At 39.9% G+C, this 20,416-nt stretch overlaps 2 protein-coding genes across 2 annotated transcripts in view; one reads left to right on the forward strand and one right to left on the reverse strand.

Moving 5' to 3' along the window:
- Window positions 1-51: 51 nt before the first annotated feature.
- On the reverse strand, window positions 52-13,050 carry DPCD (deleted in primary ciliary dyskinesia homolog (mouse)). The gene is made up of 6 exons (XM_063307068.1): window positions 12,941-13,050; window positions 12,245-12,325; window positions 9,634-9,758; window positions 6,348-6,481; window positions 829-931; window positions 52-210 (listed from the first exon to the last, which is right to left on the reverse strand). Exons 1-6 carry the CDS (start codon window positions 13,002-13,004, stop codon window positions 106-108), a joined length of 612 nt encoding a protein of 203 aa, XP_063163138.1. The 5' UTR covers window positions 13,005-13,050; the 3' UTR covers window positions 52-105.
- The window catches only part of POLL (DNA polymerase lambda), an 18,013-nt gene continuing 10,644 nt past the window's right edge, over window positions 13,048-20,416 (forward strand). The window contains exons 1-5 of the mRNA XM_063307071.1: window positions 13,048-13,121; window positions 16,142-16,293; window positions 16,581-16,878; window positions 18,542-18,665; window positions 19,802-20,110. Coding sequence (XP_063163141.1) covers window positions 16,185-16,293; window positions 16,581-16,878; window positions 18,542-18,665; window positions 19,802-20,110 — 840 coding nt within the window. The 5' untranslated portion in view covers window positions 13,048-13,121; window positions 16,142-16,184. The remainder of the gene's footprint in view (window positions 13,122-16,141; window positions 16,294-16,580; window positions 16,879-18,541; window positions 18,666-19,801; window positions 20,111-20,416) is intronic.

Raw genomic sequence — 20,416 nt, forward strand, 5'->3', positions numbered from 1 at the left:
AGTCCTGTAGAATTGTGGCATAGAATAAACTGAATGAATGAATGAATGATATCCATTCAGCACATTTATTTAATATGGACAGACAATGCATTCTGCAACTATTGACTACTGTGTCTTGCAGTCTCCTTCCCCATTATTAGCACTTTTGATCTTCTTTAGCTCTTTTTGCAGCTCCTCTTCTGCAGCCAGTATTTCTGTTGGCTTTTGATACTATAGAAGAGAAAATAGCCTGAATCTCTGCTAGCACAAACAGAAATGTTATTAACAAAGTGCCTCATTTGCAAAAGAGATGGAACATTGAAAAAGAAGCAAAATAATTGGAATGTCATGCTCTCATATTCAGTTTTCCAGTCATTTAAAATAAAATACCTAGAACATAAGGCTGTATCTCAAATGCATTCCTTTCAATGCACATTATCAGGTCAAATTTTGAAATCTGCCTTACTTTTAATCCCATTTATCTTACTGCACTCTGAAATATCCCATGGCAAACTGTGCACTTGAACTTTTCCAGCTGTTCACTGGGTACCTCCCTGTGCACTGAAGAAGGAAGTGTTTCTATACTGGATATCGTTGAAAGAGATAAAAAATTGTTTCAAGTTAGAAAAAAAATGTGCAGAGTTGTAATTAAAACTCTGAAGCAGAAATAGCAGTATGAATTTATTTTTCCTCATAAGTCTAATTGGTCTAGCTCTGATTCTTAATTTTCATCCATTTTCATCCATTTCTCTCCATGTGTTTTCTCAAGTTTTATAAAGGCAGCAAAGCAAAAGAGGACCGAAGGCAGCAATATTCTAATGTTGGGAGATTAACTTGATGAGAACTTACTGTGATGATCAGTGTATTGTTGGCATGAGTAAAGCTCAGAGCAGTGCTGTCCAAAGGCAGCTGGAATCTATCTAAATCAGGAATGGTGAATTTCTTGTAGTATCTGAAGGTAAACATGGACACAAAAGTAAGGACAATTTATTTCTTCACTAATGGATGACAAATAATACCTGAACTATATTTTTACATGAGAGAAATTGCAGAATTGTTCCAAGGGCTAGAAACTGAGTATCCTCCATTCAGGATGAAAGATTCCACTTAGAATTATTTTTAATATAATAAAATTAATTAACGAGTTACATTTAAAAATCTGCTGAACCTATGTCTGTGTTAATTTGACCAGTAGATTTTGTTTTTAAATGCCGCCATGTACTAAAAACTGCAGTAGCAATCACTTTCCTAAGATGTTCCTTCCTGTGTGAGAGAAGGGGGGTGCAATTAAGATTGTGCCTGCTGCAACAGACTATGCTTTCTCAAAATAATTTCTCATATGTACATTAAATAAACGTTTATTAGGATTATCATATCTGGGTTACACAACTCTGGATTCTTGCAGTTCAGATATGGTAACCCTAGTTTTAATTAAAAGTCATAATCAGATTTCATTTTTTAAAAAGTAGTATCAAGTAGCAGAGATCCAGTTTGGTGTACTGATTAAGGCATCAGGCTACAAACCAGGAGACTCTGAATTCTAGTACCTCCTTAGACACAAAGCCAGCTGGATTACTTTGGGCCAGTCCCTCTCTCCTAGCCCTAGGAAGGAGGCAATGGCAAACCACTTCCAAAAAACCTTGCCAAGAAAACTGCAGGGCCTAGTCCAGGCAGTCACCAGGAATTAACCCTGATTCGAAGGCCAAAAAAAAAATAAAAAAAAATCCAGTAGCATTTGTGCTTTCCAAGTTTGGTTGTGAGGTACTCACTAAACAGATAGTTATACACCATAAAGATAAAAGGTAGATAGGAAACTCTAATAGCTTGAATGTTAGTATGTGCCTACACTATCATATCCATCAGGCGCTTAGAATGATCCATCTTCTGACAATTTCAGTAATTTAAGCTGGAAGACCAATATTGTTTCTCCCCATGAAGCATGCTGTTTAGTTCATTTGGGGGCTGGAACGCTTCCCTTGTAAATTATGCTCCACTATTGATACGTATTTGGTGCTCCAAAATGAACAGGATGTCAAACCCATGAGCAATCCTTCTCAATTAAGTTAGTTTTGCTCAGAGGTTGACTGGTTGAACTAGTGCTACACAAAACATGAACCCTTTATTTTCCAAGTCCTACTGAAAATGCATACAAAGGCCAACTAGCCCAGGCTAACTGCCTGCTAGAGAGGAATGCTACCCCAGGGCTTGGAGCCTTTTGCGTATATTTGGGAAAGGTGGCAGACATGGATAATAATGGAGATGTCAAAGGTTAAACAGCAAAGATTAGATGAACACAAAAGACAAGTTAAGGAAGTGTTAACTTCTTACTGATTGAGACAATAAAAAAGCAGTTCCCAAAAGTAGTCCAGCATTTCAAAGAGCCCATGGAGCCCATACTGAGAACACCACCTTTGCCTCCCCACCCCAAAAACAGGGCTGAGGCAGTGGGAAAAATACCTGGTCTGAGCTCCAACTAAAATCTGTGAAAGATCAAAGGAAAATAGATCTGTTTTGCCTGTTTCAGCGTAATGTTAACTGCTACCTTGCCCTGCAATAATTGATTTTGCTGTGGCCAAGGAGGCTTTGCCTGTTTGTTTGGAAATTTGCTTTAATGGATTTGTTTTACAGCAAGAGGACTGGAGCAAATCCCACTTGAGCAGTCTTTTGCTGTGGCTAGAGGGGGCACAATGAATGAATGGGAGTAGGTGGCAATATTTCTTTTTAAGCTCCTTTGGAGCAGCTCTGTTCTCTCCCACCTTTACAATAGCATAGTAGCCATTAAGTAGCTCCAGTTTTCTTCTTATATCTCTCAGGAAAAGCTGCATCTGCTAAATTTCTAATTGTCATAAGCATTATGCCATTGTCCTCCCTTCTCCTAAAGCCAGGATAGGCAGCTCTGTCAGGATTGCGGGCCCCAACTTGCTTTTCCAACCAGCTGAAGATGACATCACAGGAAGAGGCAGAGCCAATTTTTCAGCATGCACTTAACAACAACAACAACAAAAAAGGAATGGGAGTTGGAAGCCTCTATGAGGCAAACTATTCTTGTTTCTACCCTGAAACCCTGACCCCCACTCTAAAATCATACTGCTGAAATTTAACAGTAAATGGCTGAGTTTAAGTGGCACAATTTTGGATGGGTTTTGGAGGAACTTAAGGATGGGACATTTTAGTGATTTGTTGCCTAGAGACTTCCCTCTCCTATTTTCACCTTTATCCTTAAGAAAAAAGAAAAGAAACACAAGTTGCTAAAAATCGACAATTTTGCTAACAATTATTAGTAGCATATCTTGGGAGGCTGGGAGAAGCACATGCAGCCTATGGGCTGCCCATTCCTGCTCTAAAAGATTAACTATAGCCTCTTACAACACCATGATCAGGCCACAAGCATGAACATGAACTGAATATTATGTAATATGGGGATGGGGAACCTGTGGGCTTCCAGCTGTTGCTGAACTACAAATCCAGGCATCCCTTTCCAGTCTCCATGTTCGCTGTGGCTGGTCATTTAGCAATAGCTGGAAATCCCCAAGTTCCCATCTAGATTACATAAAATCCCAGTTTCAGTAAAAGAGTAGAATAATTTATGGAAGAGAGAATAAAATGCAAACATACAGTACATATGCTGCTTTGGTTGCATTAACAAAAAGGACAAGGTATCTGAACTTGTCATTTTATCTCCTGCCTTCCTCACAATAAAGAGCAAGCTACAATGAATAATGGTATGTAATAGGAAAATCATGAAGTCATATATAATCTAAGTTCTAAAGAACCTAGCAGCTTTGCTGTGGAGGAATTTCTGTAACAACCTTTAAAGCCCTACAGGGCATGGGTCCAGGTTACCTGAGGGACTGTCTCACCCCCATTACATCGACCCATACCACCCAGTCAGGCAGAGAGCGCATGTTACAGATCCCGTCCATGAAAGACAGTCAATTAGCAGGCCCCAGGAAGAGAGCCTTCTCTGCTGTGGCCCCCACCCTATGGAACACTCTTCCCCTGGAGGTGAGGCAGGCCCCCACTCTCCTGGCCTTCTGAAAAGTGGTGAAGACCTGGCTCTGACACCTTGCTTGGGGCATGAGGAGGGTTAATCAGTCCTGGCGGTGGTTAGTGCCCTGAAAAGGCCCCTTGAATTAAATGAAATTAAGAATTTTTTAACATCTCTATCTTGGATTGTATATGTTTATTTAAGAATATTGTTTTTATTGTATTTTAATCTTTATTTATCCCAGTTTTATTGTAAACTACCCAGAGTCACTCTTTGAGTGAGATGGGTGGTGACGAAATTTGAAATGTAAATAAATACATACATACTCGTTAAGACGTTAACTTTGTTCCAGCTGTAGGTACTAGGTTAACTTTTCTTGTTACAATAGTTGCTTTGCAAATAAATAGAACTCAAGGGGACTTGGTTTTAGCTATTTCTAATATATTCCTTTGCTCTGTTTTTGATTGGTGACAGTTGTCTTTCTGCTTTCCAAAATTTCAGTGAACTGCATTGAAAGGAGAATTTTTAGCTAGATGTTATGTGCCAGATGATTATTGTAGCTGCTCAGATTCCATTTCCTATCTTAAGAGCAGATCTGCAGGATCAGAATAAGGACTTACTTATTATTTAGTTTGGTAGGGTTCACACAACACTTTGAGCATAATGTGGTTAACTATGGCTTAGCATCATGTGTGAAGCCTGCCACTGTGGTTTTTAAACAGTGGTGTTCACAGCAAACTGTGATGGCATCCAAATGACATGAATTGTGTAATGGTAATCATGCAAATGCTGCTATTCCATAGTTGCATCCCAATGTAAATATGTAAGCTGCAGCATTTGAATGATGGTAGCACACGTGATTTTTCCACCCACCTCATGCAGATATCCATCTTTGTACACCATTGTTAATGGCTTAATATGTGAATTCAGCCAATTATCATTTAATCAATAAATCATAATTAAACCATGGCTTAAAAATATGTGATTGATCTAAGTCTTTGTTTCCACCATTGGCCAGCCAGAACAAATCATATAAAAGCTGTTTGTTGCAGCAGTAATTCAACTTTTCCTGTTTTCTTTGGTAGACAGAGTAATTGAGATTTACTTTAGAATTTTTATTCAACCATGTTTTGAATTTCCAATGGGCAAGGCAAGCAAATCTCAAATGCCTATGCTCATTAAGGCATTCATTTTCCAAAAATAAAATTAAAAAAGCTATCTATAAAGGTTTGTATTTTATATGCTAGGGACAATGGTAACATTGCTTCTGAATTGTCCAAAATATGTTGGATTGTCTGATATACATTGGGCTACTATACAATAAATGATTTCTTACTGGATCTGCTACATGGTTAACACTGCATCTTCTTTTTAGTATTAGTTGACAGCCCGCAAGGAAGACATGAAAGAAACGGGTTTCTCCAATTCTTTGCCTCTTAGCAACTGTTATTTAGTGATACTTGCTTCTATACACTGAGTTTTTATTTAAGTATCAGATCTAAGAGACCTATTTGTCATAAATTCATCTAGTTCCTTTTGAAAGGCATCTTATCAGTAACCCCCAGTCTATGTCATAACAGCAACATTTACATTTGTATTTTGTATGCAAAAGTACTCTGCTTGTCTTAATCTACTACAAATCAAATTCACTGGTGATCCTGACTTAAAATGAGACTCTGCAGAAGGCTGAGGATATTCAAGGACTGCTCAAATCAACAAGTATTAAGAATCTTCATACTTACCAAGAAGTCCACTGAACTTCAGGAACCTGCCAGTTCCAGTGAGATAGCTAAGATGCTAAGTAGAATGGCCCATAAGGTTAATGTAGTCTGGCCTTCATTGTGAAATGTTTGACAAGTCCTGACCATATCCCTAGTCTTTTATTGCCACTGATTAATTATACTCTTTGCCCTCAGAAGAACTTTAGCCTAACATAAATGGTCAAACAGAAAAGAACAGCTCTTTGCCAACAGCACCACCTCTGGGTAAATATTAGGGATTGCATAAAAATGGAATGGACAGAAAAATCAAACACTCTTTGTTCCATGGCTATAGCTTGATTCACACATAAAATTAAGACATGATGTTCGTTTATTTTTGGCTTAGCCTAACATCCAAACCTATCCATTAGGGGTATATGCAAACCAGAATACTATGGCTTGTTCAAAAATTATAACCTGCATAGCATTGTGTGCAAATACTATAAAAAAGCTGGGGTTGAGGAAGACTTTTGCTTACATTTCTCACGATACATCTATTAGGAATAGGAAAGCTCAGAATGTTGCAATAGGGAATGTACATCATTATTTCCACACCCTACAAACTGCCTGCAAATACACCCATGTTCATCCCACCATGAGTGAATCCTATGTTTACTGACTTCTTATTTGTTGTGTGGACCACACAGCAGCGCTGATCCTTTTCTACTGAAACACTGTAGACATCCTTAGGATATGGCAGGTTTCGGATCCGCCACTGGAAACTGCTACTGGTGTCTTTTCGCATAAAGACAGGCTAGAGAAAAGATAAACAGAATTCAGCCCAATGCTGCTCAGTTAAAATAAGCAGCAGTTGTAGTAACTTTACTGTAACGGCATGAATAGGGATTGGCAAAATTGTGCATGCAAGTGCTGGGTTGTCATCTAAATTGGAGCAACACTGATGCGAGGGTCTTTAAGTTCAATACCTTCCCCATGTACTTTTCTCCATTTATATAATACATTCTTTAATGGGAGAACTGTCATCCCGGATACACAAATTAAGTTTTGATACAGAGGAATGTGAAGGAAGGTGCTACTAGATTCAGGAAGAAAACAGACTGAAACAAAAGATGGATAAGGAAGAAAAGCGGTCAAGAGTGAGAAAAGTTCATTTCATATGAAACGCAATCAAGCAAAAATCCATTCAGTAAAAGAACTACATTCAAGACACAGAACGCACTTCATACACATACATGGGATAGTTCAGGTATTCATATATACAAGGAACATACATACTTCAACTGAATTTTGAATGAAATTGAACCGTCTTGTTCCAGACAGAAGAAGGGGGAGTACAAGGAGAAAGAAACCAACAACACTGCCAGAGGCTAACAGGAGGCAGGGAGAGGTATTGCAAAAATGGGGGCACAGACAGACTAGTTAGATGTGCTGCACTGGAAGCTGCTAAAGGGAAAGGAAGGGTAACATGCACCAAACTTGATCTACGTTCCCATAAAATTATTCTGCAAACTCTGTAGATTTTGTTTCAACCAAATCCTGGAAAAGCAAAAATGTTCCAGGTTTTGTTTCTGCTAAACCATGGCCTACCCACAACATTTTGCACAACTTCTGAAATGTGATGTGTTGCAAGTTCAAAATAAAACACATTTTCTGTTTTGTGGACATTCCTAGAACATTACTTGCTGCAAGTCAAGCAAAAATATCACAACAGAGAACATCCAGAATTTCCCTAACTCTTCTAATTGGAAAGAGTTGTTAACTTTAAGGCAAAACTATAATGAAAAGCATAGACCTTTTATAAAAACATCACCTAGCTTTTGGCATCTTTGGCTAAATTATGGTCTGTGTCATGGAATAAATTGCTGGTTGAATTGAAGCACGCCTCATTACAATTTAGGAAAGAGCTGAAAACATATTTACTTCCCAAGGCCTTATAATGTAACTGTTTTAGCTGATATGTTTTATATGTGTTATGCTTTATACATACTTTTATATGTGTTTTATTGTACTTTATTGTTGTTTATTTGTTTAGTCGCTTCCGACTCTTTGTGACTTCATGGACCAGCCCACGCCAGAGCTTCCTGTCGGTCGTCAACACCCCCAGCTCCCCCAGGGACGAGTCCGTCATCTCTAGAATATCATCCATCCATCTTGCCCTTGGTCGGCCCCTCTTCCTTTTGCCTTCCACTTTCCCTAGCATCATCATCTTCTCCAGGGTGTCCTGTCTTCTCATGATGTGGCCAAAGTATTTCAGTTTTGCCTTTAATATCATTCCCTCAAGTGAGCAGTCTGGCTTTATTTCCTGGAGGATGGACTGGAGGATTGCACTTTATAAGCCACCCAAATTACTCAGAGGCATAAAAGGAGTGGAGAGCAATACATTCCCTAAAGCAATCAATACACCACACTAGTGTTTCTCAACCTCAGCTGCTTTAAGATGTGTAGACTTCAACTCCCAGAATTCCCCAGCCACACATCTTAAAGTTGCTGAGGTTGAGAAACACTGCACTACACTACACGGCACAATACAACACAATGCTACATCTGAAAGCACACCAGGCTCAGTGAAGGGCCACCAATCCAGTTCTATAGATCTTGCTTGATCGAATATGGGAGCTCCTTTCTGAAGATAACATCCATTAGTTGTAGTGCAGACGTTTTTACTATTGTAGTATTTAGCTTGCTAAGTACTTTGTTTAAAGATTATTTTATCTACTGTATCTCTGCATATATTTTTATTACTCTTATACATACAGTATTTTTATTGAAAGTTGTGCTTTCCACGATCTTCATCTGGAGAAAGGCAGTCCCTTCCAAGATATGCAAAAGGTTGGAAGGAGTGAATGGTTCCTTTCCTTGCTCTGTGTGGTGGGACTGCCTTCTTCTGCCCAGAAGAGCACTCTCAGACAGTGGCAGTGCTCCTGAAGAGAGGCTTCCCCTCCTGAAACCTTTCCTCCTGATATCATCCACCCCATCATGATTCATGTAGGAAATTTAGAACTTGAGCCACATTCAGTTGTGTGTCCCCACTTCCCCACACAATATTTAAACAGATGTACAAATCAACAAACTAATTTGTGTAGGGCAAATTCATGCATTCAGACTACCAATTAGAATGGATAAAAATCCAGTTTTTTAAGTAAAGCAAGGTTTGTTAAAATCTAAATCTGTTTCTTTAAAAAACCAATTAAACACATTTGCCTTTGATTTACAAAAGATTCATATAATGGACATATCATTACTATGCTAAATTTAACACTTGCATGCTGGTATGTATAATAATATTTTTCAAAACATTGTTTGTTAGAGGTATATTCCACTTTTTGTTCAGGAGCTCAAAGTGGTATACGTAGTGCTCCTTCATCCCATTTTTCCCCCGCAACAAAAGCTCTGTGAAGTAGCTTGGGCTGAAAGGAAGTGACTGGCCCAAAGTCACCTAGTTACTGAGGGTGAACATGAGTCTCTCATAAAAGACTCATATTAAGCTTTTCATACTGTATTAACAAAAATGTCTCTACCCAACCTTAGTTCAGCTCTTCTTGACAGGTGTGAGCTTTCAGTTTTAATTTCTTGGTTTAAATCATGTAGACGCTCACTAGGAGACTTGAAGGTGGTTGCTATCTCTTAATTCAACTCACATCGTAAGAATGTTGTGAGGAAAAATTGGAAGAATCAAATGCTTTGTAAGCTGAGTTGTACTCCTGGAGGAAAGACATGATATGCATTTAACAAACAAACCTTAATATATAGGAAAAGGACAGTCAGAGGCAAAGTAGATAGGAAAAGTATAATGGACATTTCTAATGTTCTGGATTATTCCTGCAACTTAATATAGGAAGAAAGTCTTACATACTATTTTCTAAATGAATAAAAATCAAGGTAGATGAATTGGACAAAATATATTTTCTCTCATGTCAAATGCTGAGGTATAAATACTGTATTTACATTGGTACTGCTCTCCTTGATGAGTTCACGGTCCAGTGCTCCTGCTGCAAGCAATTTGGGTTCTCCCACTTCAACCTCCCAGTTGCCATATGCACCCAGGGCATTCTTCTCCCTCCATTTTCTTACTGCACAGAAATGACAAGGGCAAACAAAAAACTATATATTTATTTTTTCAGGAAAATATTCTCAATTGGGATACTAAAAAATTAGCAGGAGATGCTATGTGACTGGAATACAGCAAGTTAGGTCAAGTTACTTTTCATGTCAGTTTATTCTTAATTATGCTTGTTCCCTTTTTTGCAGAAACAGAATATAGGGGTCCTCGGGTTACAACCACTTGTTCAGTGACCGTTCAAACTTGCAACAACACTGAATGAAGGGGACTTACCATGGGTCCTCAGAGTTCCAGCTGTCGCAGCATCCCCACGGTCACGTGATTGCAATATGGGCTTTCAGTACCTGGCTCACAGTTAGAACCGTCACTTGATCACGATTTCCTATGTTCCTTGCTGACTTTCCATGAGCAAAGTCAATGGGGAAGTTGGCAGGAAGTTGAAGTCACGGTCATGTGAGGTCCTTGCTTAACTACCTGCTTAACAATGGCAACCGAGACTGCCAGGACTGCCATTGCTAAGTGACGTGGTCATGTGACATTGCACTTTACAACCATGCAACTTAGCGACAGCAGTTCTGGTCTCAACTGCCATTGTAACCCAAGGACTACCTATAGTCTTCTTTACACATTAATCACATGAAGAGGATCCATGAGCTGAAAGAGAATTTAAAGCTGCTGGTCCTGAGCTTGAGTGTGTGCAACTTGCTACCTTTGTCCTGATGGGCTGTGCAGCATTTCAGATACGAAAGCAAAACATTGCTTCATAACACAGCATCTGCATGCAACTTGTAAAATCACATGCATCTTTCCCTGGGATTCTGCCATAATTGAATAGGACAACTGAACTATTCTGGGAAAAGACATAGTTACTTACAGGAGTTGCAGACAGGTGTTATACAAGCACACCAGTACACTCCAAAGCACTTTTCTTCCTTCAAATCTGAAACATTGCATAAGCCTTACTCATATAGGCCCAGAGAGTATATAATCTGGGAAGTGAAGCTTGTTGATCCAGTCTTATAGATGTCAACACATATTGACAGACTTTCCAGTTCAGATATTCATGCTCAGGATACTGGTTTTGGAAGTACTATTGCACATTGTGAAAAACAGTTTAGAAGCAAACAACCTGACTAGTCTATTTCCAAAACAAGGGGCAGTTGGAATTGCCCCTCCCCCTCCAAGAATGACAACAAGCCGGTTATTACACAGTTACACTATAGGTAGTCCTCAATTAATTACTCTAATTGGCTGGCAACTCCATCGCTAAGTGATGTGGTCGTTCAGTGAAATGTCACGTGACCACTCTGCTTAGTGACGGCAGTCCTAGCAATTCCAGTTACTGTTGTTGGGCAAATCCCATGCGGTCATGAGGTGAGGATCCACCCAGATCCAAGCCATTCTTGGAAGATGGACTGCCTCCACTTCAACTCCCCCCATCCCCCTATCTCCCCCCATCTCTGCCCTCTGGGCTGCCCACCTATCCTCTGCCGCCAACTGCCTGGCCCTGCCTGCTGCCCCCCACCCCCAGTGCACTGCATGCCACTAACACCTGGGGCTTTCTTTCACAGTGGTGAAGCTGCAGCCTTCTTTCGTGCCAGCCTTCTTTTGCATGCAGCCAGGGCCTCTTTCCATGTGAAGGCCAGGACTTTCACAAAAGAAGTCCCTGGCCAGTGTGTGAAAGGAGGTTCGCAGGAAAAAAGGACCCGGCAGGTAGTGGTGCATGGTGCAGCACCCACCCACCTGCCCATAGCTCTCACCTGCTGGCCTGCGGGACATATCCATGGCACCTCCCCTGCATGTGGCCAGGATGGTGAGCCCAGCAGAGGGAAGGCAGGCAAAGATGACAATGAAGGTCAGCTGGGGGTGGGGAGGGTGTGGTCGTGAATTAGGGCAGGCCCGAATTTTGTTAAAGTGATCACAGGAGCAAGGCAACATTCGTAAGTCCTTTCGTTCAGCACCAACATAATTTCAAACAGTTGCTGAATGATTGGTCATTAAGCAAGAATTACCTGTATTCACATGGAGGAAAAAGGTGCAAGAATTTATACTTTGATTTCACTATAGATAGGGCTTGCATTTGTTTCACAGCAGGTGCTCAAATTCGCTCTTAAAAAAAAACCTATCACAGCATTGTGCCCTTGAATCCCTACTTGTATAGTTTTGTCAAGAGAAGCATGACAGAAGCCATGCAATCTCAGGACCAATACCAATACAATCAGGAGATTAACTTCTACGTTTTATCATACAATACAAACTTCCCTGGCTCAGACATCAATGCTTAGGGTTAATGCTGTGGGTAAAGAAACAAGGTGAGAACAGGTAAACTAGCCCTTTCCTAGTATGGATCTCTTTCATGTGATTAACATATAAAGTTTGCTTTACTGACCTGCAAATTGTGCAAGATTATTAAAGGCAAAACCTGTATTTCGGATCTACCTGTACCATTTACATTTCCAATATTTAACTAGAAACAAGAAAATTTGGCTGGCTTACAGAGCAGCTGGTGTGTTTTCAGGTCATACTCTTCTACCATCTCCTTTCCATCCTCAAACAAGTAATGGATTTTTCGTTTACCTAAAGAAAGCACAGGATGGGTGGGTCTAAAGAAGAGAAATAGGAGGAAGTCCCATCCTGCAGACTCAATATACACTTTCCCCTGCTTGACCAGAGTGGTTTTTAGAGACTCCGAATACCCCACAGCCCTCCATTCAAATCATCCAAGTCTATTCAATGCAAGCTTTGGTGGAAGTAAACACTAATGTTAACGGGTTGTTTTCCACATGCATCCCACAGCGGTGAATACAGTTCAGTTTGACAAAAGTGGACAAGGGAATGTTTTCCACTACTTCTTTAAAAAAAGCTTTTAAGAGATTTAAAGTGTGATCTTAATCAAATCTTTGCTGTACACCGCCCAAAGTCACTTTTTGTGAGACGGGCGGCCATATAAATTTGATAAATAAATTAAATCAAATCAAATCTTCAGCCGATTCCTACTAGGTCTCCCTCGGGTCGGTACACCCAAAAGCGAACGCAGCACGGGACTGCAGCCTCCTCGCACCCTCCGGGCTTTCCCCATCGAGCGCCTTAGAAAGCTTCCCAACTTCACCGCTGCCCACTTGCCCGTGACCGGCGGGTCATTTCCCCAGATCACCATCATCCCAGTGCGCCCGCCCCCCCAAGCCCCATTACCATCCACGAGCAGGGCGGTCTTGCGAGCCGCACGCAACCGCTCCAGCCAGTTGGGCCCAGCCATGTCGCAGCTCGGCTAGGCACGTTACCAAGGCAACCCTCCTGGTCTTCCGGCCCTTCGGCCCTGACACGGAAGAAAATGCCGCGCGCATGTCGCTTTTGCGCCACAGCAGTTCCGTCGGTAAGTGAACATTATCGTCAGTATCATTCTCCTCGGTCACCCTCTGGCCGTTGCGTAAAGGCCTCCCCTTCTCCAGCCGGAGGGGCAACGTAGGTGGATGGGTGGGATAAGACAGAGGCGCAGGGCGGCGCGGTTGCCCCTCAGTCGCCTGGGAAAGTCGCGGCGGCAGGAGGGTGGAGAAGCGCCGCGGTGGTTTGGCGATGGCTGTCAGGAACCTTTAGCTCGCTCTCTTCCCGCCTCCCAACTTCGAAGCTCTTAAATCGGTGGTGCCTGGACTGCGATGAGCGAACCCGGATTACTTCGGATTTGCGCTCCGAAGAGATGCAAACAAGTTCAGGCCTTTTGCTATTGATCTCCCCACTCCCTCTAAGGCGGCGTCCCACAATGTGCGTTGACTTCAAGTGCTGTGATCTCTGGCCGGCATGTCGTGTAAGCCAGAGTTTATGGGAAGTGCATCTAGAATAACGCTAAATTGGGAAGGACTATTCGGGGTGTAGGCGTGGGAGATTACTTTTAGACAGACTTTTAAATCAAGTTAATGCAGTGCTGATATTTTTACCTTCAGCTCCTGATCCAGTTGTCCACTGGCTCTAATAAAGGACTATGACATTTGGTTTGAAATGTAACAGTAACACAATACTTAAATTAAAAGTAAAAATACTCAAATTATTATTGCTATTTCTCGCTGCTTTACTTTTCATTGGTGATTGTCTCAGAGACTTTGATGCAATTTCCAGGGTAGAATGCAAAAGTCCTATAAAATCAGATTCTCCAGTAAAGTATTTTTCAACTCTGGCAATGATCTTCAACAGCATGGCTACCCAATATCCTTTTAATGAAAGAGGTTGAAAATTGAATCTGGGATGGAAGAACCATAGCTTACAGTGTTTCAGCACATGCTCTGTACGCAGAAAATCCTAGGCTCAGTCTCGGGGGTCTTTAGTTTGACCAGGAAAACTGTCAGAAATAACTTAGACCAACATTGTTGACACTACTGGGCTAGGTGGACCAACAGTCTGATTCATGATGTGGCTTCCATATTCATAAAATCCTTCCCAAGTTAATGCCTGTATTTATGGAATATAAATGCCATACTGTACTTTCCTTCTCTAATTTTAGGGCTCTACTCATCTAAAGTAAGGCTAACCAGACATTTCAAGGAAAGTTACATTAAGGACTGTTTCATATATGATACTTTTCCTAAACAGGAAAACAATATACAACTATTTGCTTTTTAGTCAAAATTCTTCCAAACTAGTTTTTTTTCTACACACTATCCCAAGATGATCTCATAAAATTCCATGATTTTCAGTAGTACCCAGTAGTACCCATACCCAGTGATATTCAGCACTGATTCTCCATCTCAGAGCTATTCCTTCCATGTTTCCAGCTGTCTCCTTAACATATCTGTTTAGATACATTTTTTTTTTTGCAAATTCAACTTCTCTGCTTTTTTCCTTTATACCCAAGTTGTGTTACTTCCCTGTACAACATTGCAAAAATAAAGGCCTTTCGCAATCTCTCACCTGCTTACTTACTGTTGTTCTCTCACATCTGTTTGCGTTATGTTGTCAAAATGATTAACCTCTCACTCTGCACATATAATGACAATTTTGTTCTTTTTTGGATCCAGTACAAAGGTTGTCTTCTTGTTCTTACCTGTACATTCTGCATGGGTTTGTCTCTCCCTTTGTCCCTTTGAACTTTGCTCCTCCAGTTACACTGCTACTAGTCATGTCAAAGTCTACTGTTACCTCAGAAAATGCTGCCATTTATGCTTTGCTGCTTCAGGTTTTTCTCAGGACATCCGTATGATGCCAGCACAGTTCTTTTCTTCCAATCTTCCTTGGAGCCTACTTTTTTGGAAATCCTTTAGCTCATCTCTTTTGCTGTCACTTTAATGCTGCAGCAGAGTCTTCAGTTGTAGATTCAAACATAATCCTCTTTGTTTATTCCTGTTCTACTTGCCTTTTTTGTTGGTTTTCTTGCGGTCACAGTTGGAATCTGCACTAACATTTGAGGGCATTTGCTGAGGCCCATATGCTGTGAGGGATAACTTGCCTGCACAGAAAATGTAGCGGTAGCACTATTGCAGCTACTAACTTCCCACCCGGTCTTTCATTCATGGGTTTGGTTGCAGTATGTTCTGATGGCAGCAATGTTATAATGAGTTAGGAAATTATAGACTTTTCAGCTTTTGACCCATTACAGTGAACCACTACTGTATGAATATGAATTTTGATTTGCCCCCCCCCATTTCCTAGCTTGTTTATTCAGTCAGTCATGGACAGATTGTAATGAACCAAAGTGCTTGATTTCTAGCCAGTTAACATCTATGGTACCACTATGTAGTGCATGAGTGTCAAGAGGAAGTTGGTGACTTCAAGAGCACCACCGTTGAGGAGGGGGGAAGTTGCAGCAATAAGTTGCAAGGAGGTTTGATCAGTTTCTTGGTATCAGTAGATTTAACTCCATAGAGCTGAGTCTATTACTCTGAATTGAATCCTTACTCAATTACGTTACTCTGAATTGAATCATAATTTGTGAACTTCTTGACATGGACAGGGCTCTCATATTTTGTAAATCAAGTATCAGAAACCTGTTGTTCTCCAGGTATTGCTGAACTCCAGCTTCCAACATTTCTAATGGCTGACCTGCTGGTAGCTAGAGTTCAGCTACGTGTGGAGAGCCACAGATTCCCTAGCTTACAGTAAAACATTCCCAGTATAGGTGTGCTAGAAAATATATAATAAAGTGATACCTGCAAAGACATGTAAGGAAATGGTGATATATAGTTACCATGTACATAAATTGTGAAATACTAATTTTACTGATCTTCAGATGTATTAGATTTGGCATGGTGAAGAGGATACATTTCTGTGAGTGACTGAGTGGGATATGTACCAGAACTGTTCGTCAGCTCTAGAATGATGGAACACTGACAGAAGGATACCTGTTGTTAAGGCTTACTTGTCATTAGAGTACATTGTTGTTTTTACTTTTCCTTCCTACATCTTCAGCAAGACTGCATTCTCCTGTTAGGGAAGGAGGCATCTATGGCCCATGGAACCTCAAGGAATTGTCAAAGCTTTTCCTAAACGAAAGAAATTGAGAGATGATGTACAGACAGTGCCTTTAAAGATTTGGAAAGAAGAAACTAGGAATCAGCAAGGTAATTTTTTTTCTTTCTGACTTTAGTCATGTGAATTTATAAGATGGTATGGTTTGCTTGCTGTTAATTCCTGTGGTTTGATTTTATGGTAAATTGTTGCCTTTCAGAGAAATGACTTAACATTGGAAAAGTTCAGTCTCTACTATGCAGTGATATAATAGTGTGACTGTATGTTATAAAATCACTAGCCTTCACTGTACTTCATCAAGTGATCAGATTTCCTTCATTCTGAAAAGGTTTGTAACCTAACTGTCTTGCTGATCATCTTTCTCTGTGGTATTTTTTAGCAGGGTGGCTGGAGCCAATCACAGCCTATGTGTTGCAAGCAGGAATTGGCCAGGCCAGGACTGAGATCTTCCATAAGCAAATCATCCACAATGGAGGGCACATCTGCAGCCAGCTTTCCCCAGATGTGACACATGTCATAGTAGATGAAGACATGGATTTTGATCGGGCTTTTCGGCTCCTCAAACTCAAAAGGTTACCCCAGGGATTGCAACTGGTTAAGGCATCATGGCTAAGTTCTTGTATTACAGCACAACAGATCCTGAACACTACTGGCTATAGACTCTTCATCCCAGAGAAGTAGGTCTCTTCTTAAATACTTTATCCAGTTTGAATGGGGAAAATTTATGCAAAACTGAAAGCTCATCTTCAAAATGCAATAGAAGAAAGAATTTTATTCAATATTTTTAGTATAATCATAGGCCAGTCTCAAATATTCCATTCTTTGGTAAAGTGACTGAGAAAGTGGTGGCCTTGATGAACTGGATGCTGATTTTCTGAAGCAATTTATTTGAGATTTCATCTGGGATATAACACTCAACCTATTTTGGTCACCATAATAGATGAGCTAAGAGGAAACTATATGGGTGGAATGTAACTCTGCTATTTCTCTTGGACCTCTCATCAGTGTCTGATACCGTTGATCATGGTGTCCTTCTGTTCAATGGGTTGTATGGCAAGGTTAGGCCTCGGGGGCACTGTTTTGCAGTGTTTCCAATCCTTCCTGTCAGAATTATCCCAGAAGATGATGCAGGGAGACTGCTGCTTGAACGTAGATCATTCACGTACGGTGTTCTGTGGGATTCTATCTCTCCTCTACTGTTTAATGTCTACATGAAACCACTGGGGGAGTTAAAAAAAAATTAAGCTGAAAAGTTACTGGATGCCAATTGAAGCGAATATTTGTAGCTCAGGGTTGAACTGTGGAGTCCTTGGTGCTCCCTGAGCCTTGTTGTTTTCTTGCAGACATTTCATTACCAGACTAGGCAACATCTTCAGTTCGCACTGAAGATGTTGCCTAGTCTGGCAATGAAACGTCTGCAAGAAAACAACAAGGCTCAGAGAGCACCAAGGACTCCACATTTACTGAATGTTTCAGCAAGACAGCAGTCCAAAACGTGCCCCTGAATCAAATATGTCTTTCTTATTAAGTACATATTTGATTTGCTTGTTAATTTGTTTGAAATATTGAATATGAGTATTACTGAATATGTGTGAGGAGATCTCAAACATACAGCCTGTGCAAGGAGATTTAAGAATATTTCTGAACTAGAAGAATTCTGCAAGGAAGAGTGGGGAAAAAATTCCAAAACAAGAACAAAACGGCTTAGCTGCAGGAAAACATTTGAAAGCTGTAATTCTGGCTAAAGGAGATGATACAAATACTGAAAGGACACCCAAACTTTTGCATTGGCCATATTCACTATTTTCTTATTTTGCATCTATTAACAGCTGCACATAAATAATAAGTAAGCATTCAGATTTTCAGAAAAAAACATGTTTGACTTCTGTTACCTTATGAATTAGTTGAAATTTTATAACTTGACAGGAGTGCCTAAACTTTTGCATTGAAATGTACCTATGTGTGGTTGTGATGGTGAACAGTGTGACATAGTTGAAAGAGAGGCCAATGGTATGTACAGGAGGCCCAAGAATACAGCAGAAAGCTTAGGATTGGTTCTGTATCATTACAAATATGTAGCTGTGTGACAAATAGGATGCAAGTGTATATGATAATATTTTCATCCCAGCATGTGCCTCTTTAGTAGCTAAACATTAAACATTTGGAAGTCAGGACAGATTCTTCACTAAGACAAGCTCTGAAAAAAAGCACATGCCTTTCGGAAGAGTATTTCTCAAATGAATTTCACATTTCACTGTTTTACATTGTCCTTAGACTGGCTAGTAAAAGGAATGCCCCAAATCCAATTATACTTATTTGTTGTCTGTTGATTCTTGGCAGATATCTGGATCTGACAATGGGACACTCACCAGTACTGGAGGAGGAGAAGGTTCATCCCAAAGAGAATACAGTTATGGAACTGAAGGCAGAATCAAACACTGAGACCAGCTCTTTCTGCAATACAGTAAATTTCTCAGATCAACAGGAAGCCGCACGGGTGAGCCTGGTTAGAGGTTTTATACATTTTTAGGCAAAGCCAGGTATTTTCTGTTAAAGTGAGCCAGTGCCAAACTCCATCCAAGGTTTGTAAACACCTTACTATTTGGGGTTGTAAAAACAAATTACCTGGTTTACATCTTTTTTTAAAAAAAATACCAAAAGGTTTTTTATTTATACATTTTTATTTAAATATTTAAATAAACAAACCAAACTGAACAAAAATTAAAATATCCTTAGTAGAACTGGGCTCATAAAACATGTCTCATTTATTTTATGTTTGTTTTTCCAGGAAGCTTGATTTTACTCTACTTGAAAATCACAAATATAAGGAAATAGGAAAATAACATTTAGCAAATTATTTCTAGAAGGATACATTCATGACATTCAGCTCTCTTTCAAAGTATAGTGAAGTTCACTTTAACTTTTTTGGCATATTATATTCTTTGAGAATATTCTGGTTGCATTGTATACATTTCCCAAAGACCTCCGTATAGTATCTTGACCACACTGAATAAAAACTGAGAGCTGTTGTTCAATATTTTTATATTCTGAGCTTCCCAATAGAGTACCCAATGTGTCTTATATGGAATTTTGGTGCCCCCTTATAGTTATAGAATATGGAGGTGGCAAATACCTACTAACTGCTATAAGTTGGAAAAAACATATTATTCATTATTAGTTTTCACCATGCTTTAAAACATCACTGTGATAGTCAATTGTATATTGATCATCCCAGATATTTTGCCATCTGTGCTTCCTAGTTCTTGATCACTGTTACTAGGGGCAGAAATTGTAGATATGAAACTGCTAGTTCAGTTCATGTTTGCTTCGACTCTGGGCTTCTGTGATTATTTCTCATGGGTCTTAATTGTGGTCTTTATTTTATTTTGATTTTTTTAATATAATTTTTATTAAAGAAATTTTTAACAAGATAAAAGCAATACAAATATTAGAAAAGAAACAAAGAAAATAAAGAATTGTGCTCTATATTTTAGAGCGTCTGTATATTGTTGCAGAATGAGCTCATATTCTGTGATTGTTTGGATAAATGATCATTATATTTCATTGCTTCCTCTTCTGCTTGTTCTGTCTCTCTCAAAGAGGATATTAGATGATGAAGAAACTGAAGAGGACAAAATGGTTATCACTCTGGAAGAACTGGAAGCACTGAGGTCAGGCCAGGACCTGAACACTTTGTCAGAAGGCTCGTCAGTGTTCCTTTCTCCTGGCAAGTGGGTTTGTGCTCAGTCTTCTGAAAGCAAGAAAAATAATCATAATCAGTGCATTACAGAGAAGCTGGAAGTGCTGGCAAAAGCCTATTCTGTCCAAGGAGACAAGTGGAGAGGTCTAAGCTACTCGAAAGCTATTAATGCACTCAAGAGTTACCATAAACCAGTCACGTCTTATCAGGTAAATTAGACAAAACTTCCCAAGTATGTCTGGTTTTCTGTCATAAATCATATTTCTACTTTCTCCAAGGTATCTGCACCTTTCTGGCTTAGCATTTTTTTTCTGCAGGAAAAAATCCAGGTTGTGTTCTGTTTAGTGCTACACAGACAAGTAATAGGTTTAAATAGCTTGTGGCCTGCATCCTGCTTACATATCCCCATTATTCCATCCTTCTGTTTGGAAAGTATTTTACATTGTAGAATTAGTAAAAGACTACGCTACACTTCTGATCTCTTAAAAATAGTGCAGAGAAATGCTGAGGCTGCC

Source organism: Candoia aspera, chromosome 6 (genome assembly GCF_035149785.1).
Source record: "Candoia aspera isolate rCanAsp1 chromosome 6, rCanAsp1.hap2, whole genome shotgun sequence".
NCBI lineage: Eukaryota > Metazoa > Chordata > Lepidosauria > Squamata > Boidae > Candoia > Candoia aspera.

Coding starts and splice junctions, on each gene's coding strand:
- DPCD (XM_063307068.1), bottom strand. CDS start 13,004: ATGGCTGGGCCCAACTGGCTGGAGCGGTTGCGTGCGGCTCGCAAGACC. Junction 12,326..12,940: donor GACCGCCCTGCTCGTGGATG/GTAATGGGGCTT, acceptor TGCTTTCTTTAG/GTAAACGAAAAATCCATTAC. Junction 9,759..12,244: donor GAAAACACACCAGCTGCTCT/GTAAGCCAGCCA, acceptor ATTTCTGTGCAG/TAAGAAAATGGAGGGAGAAG.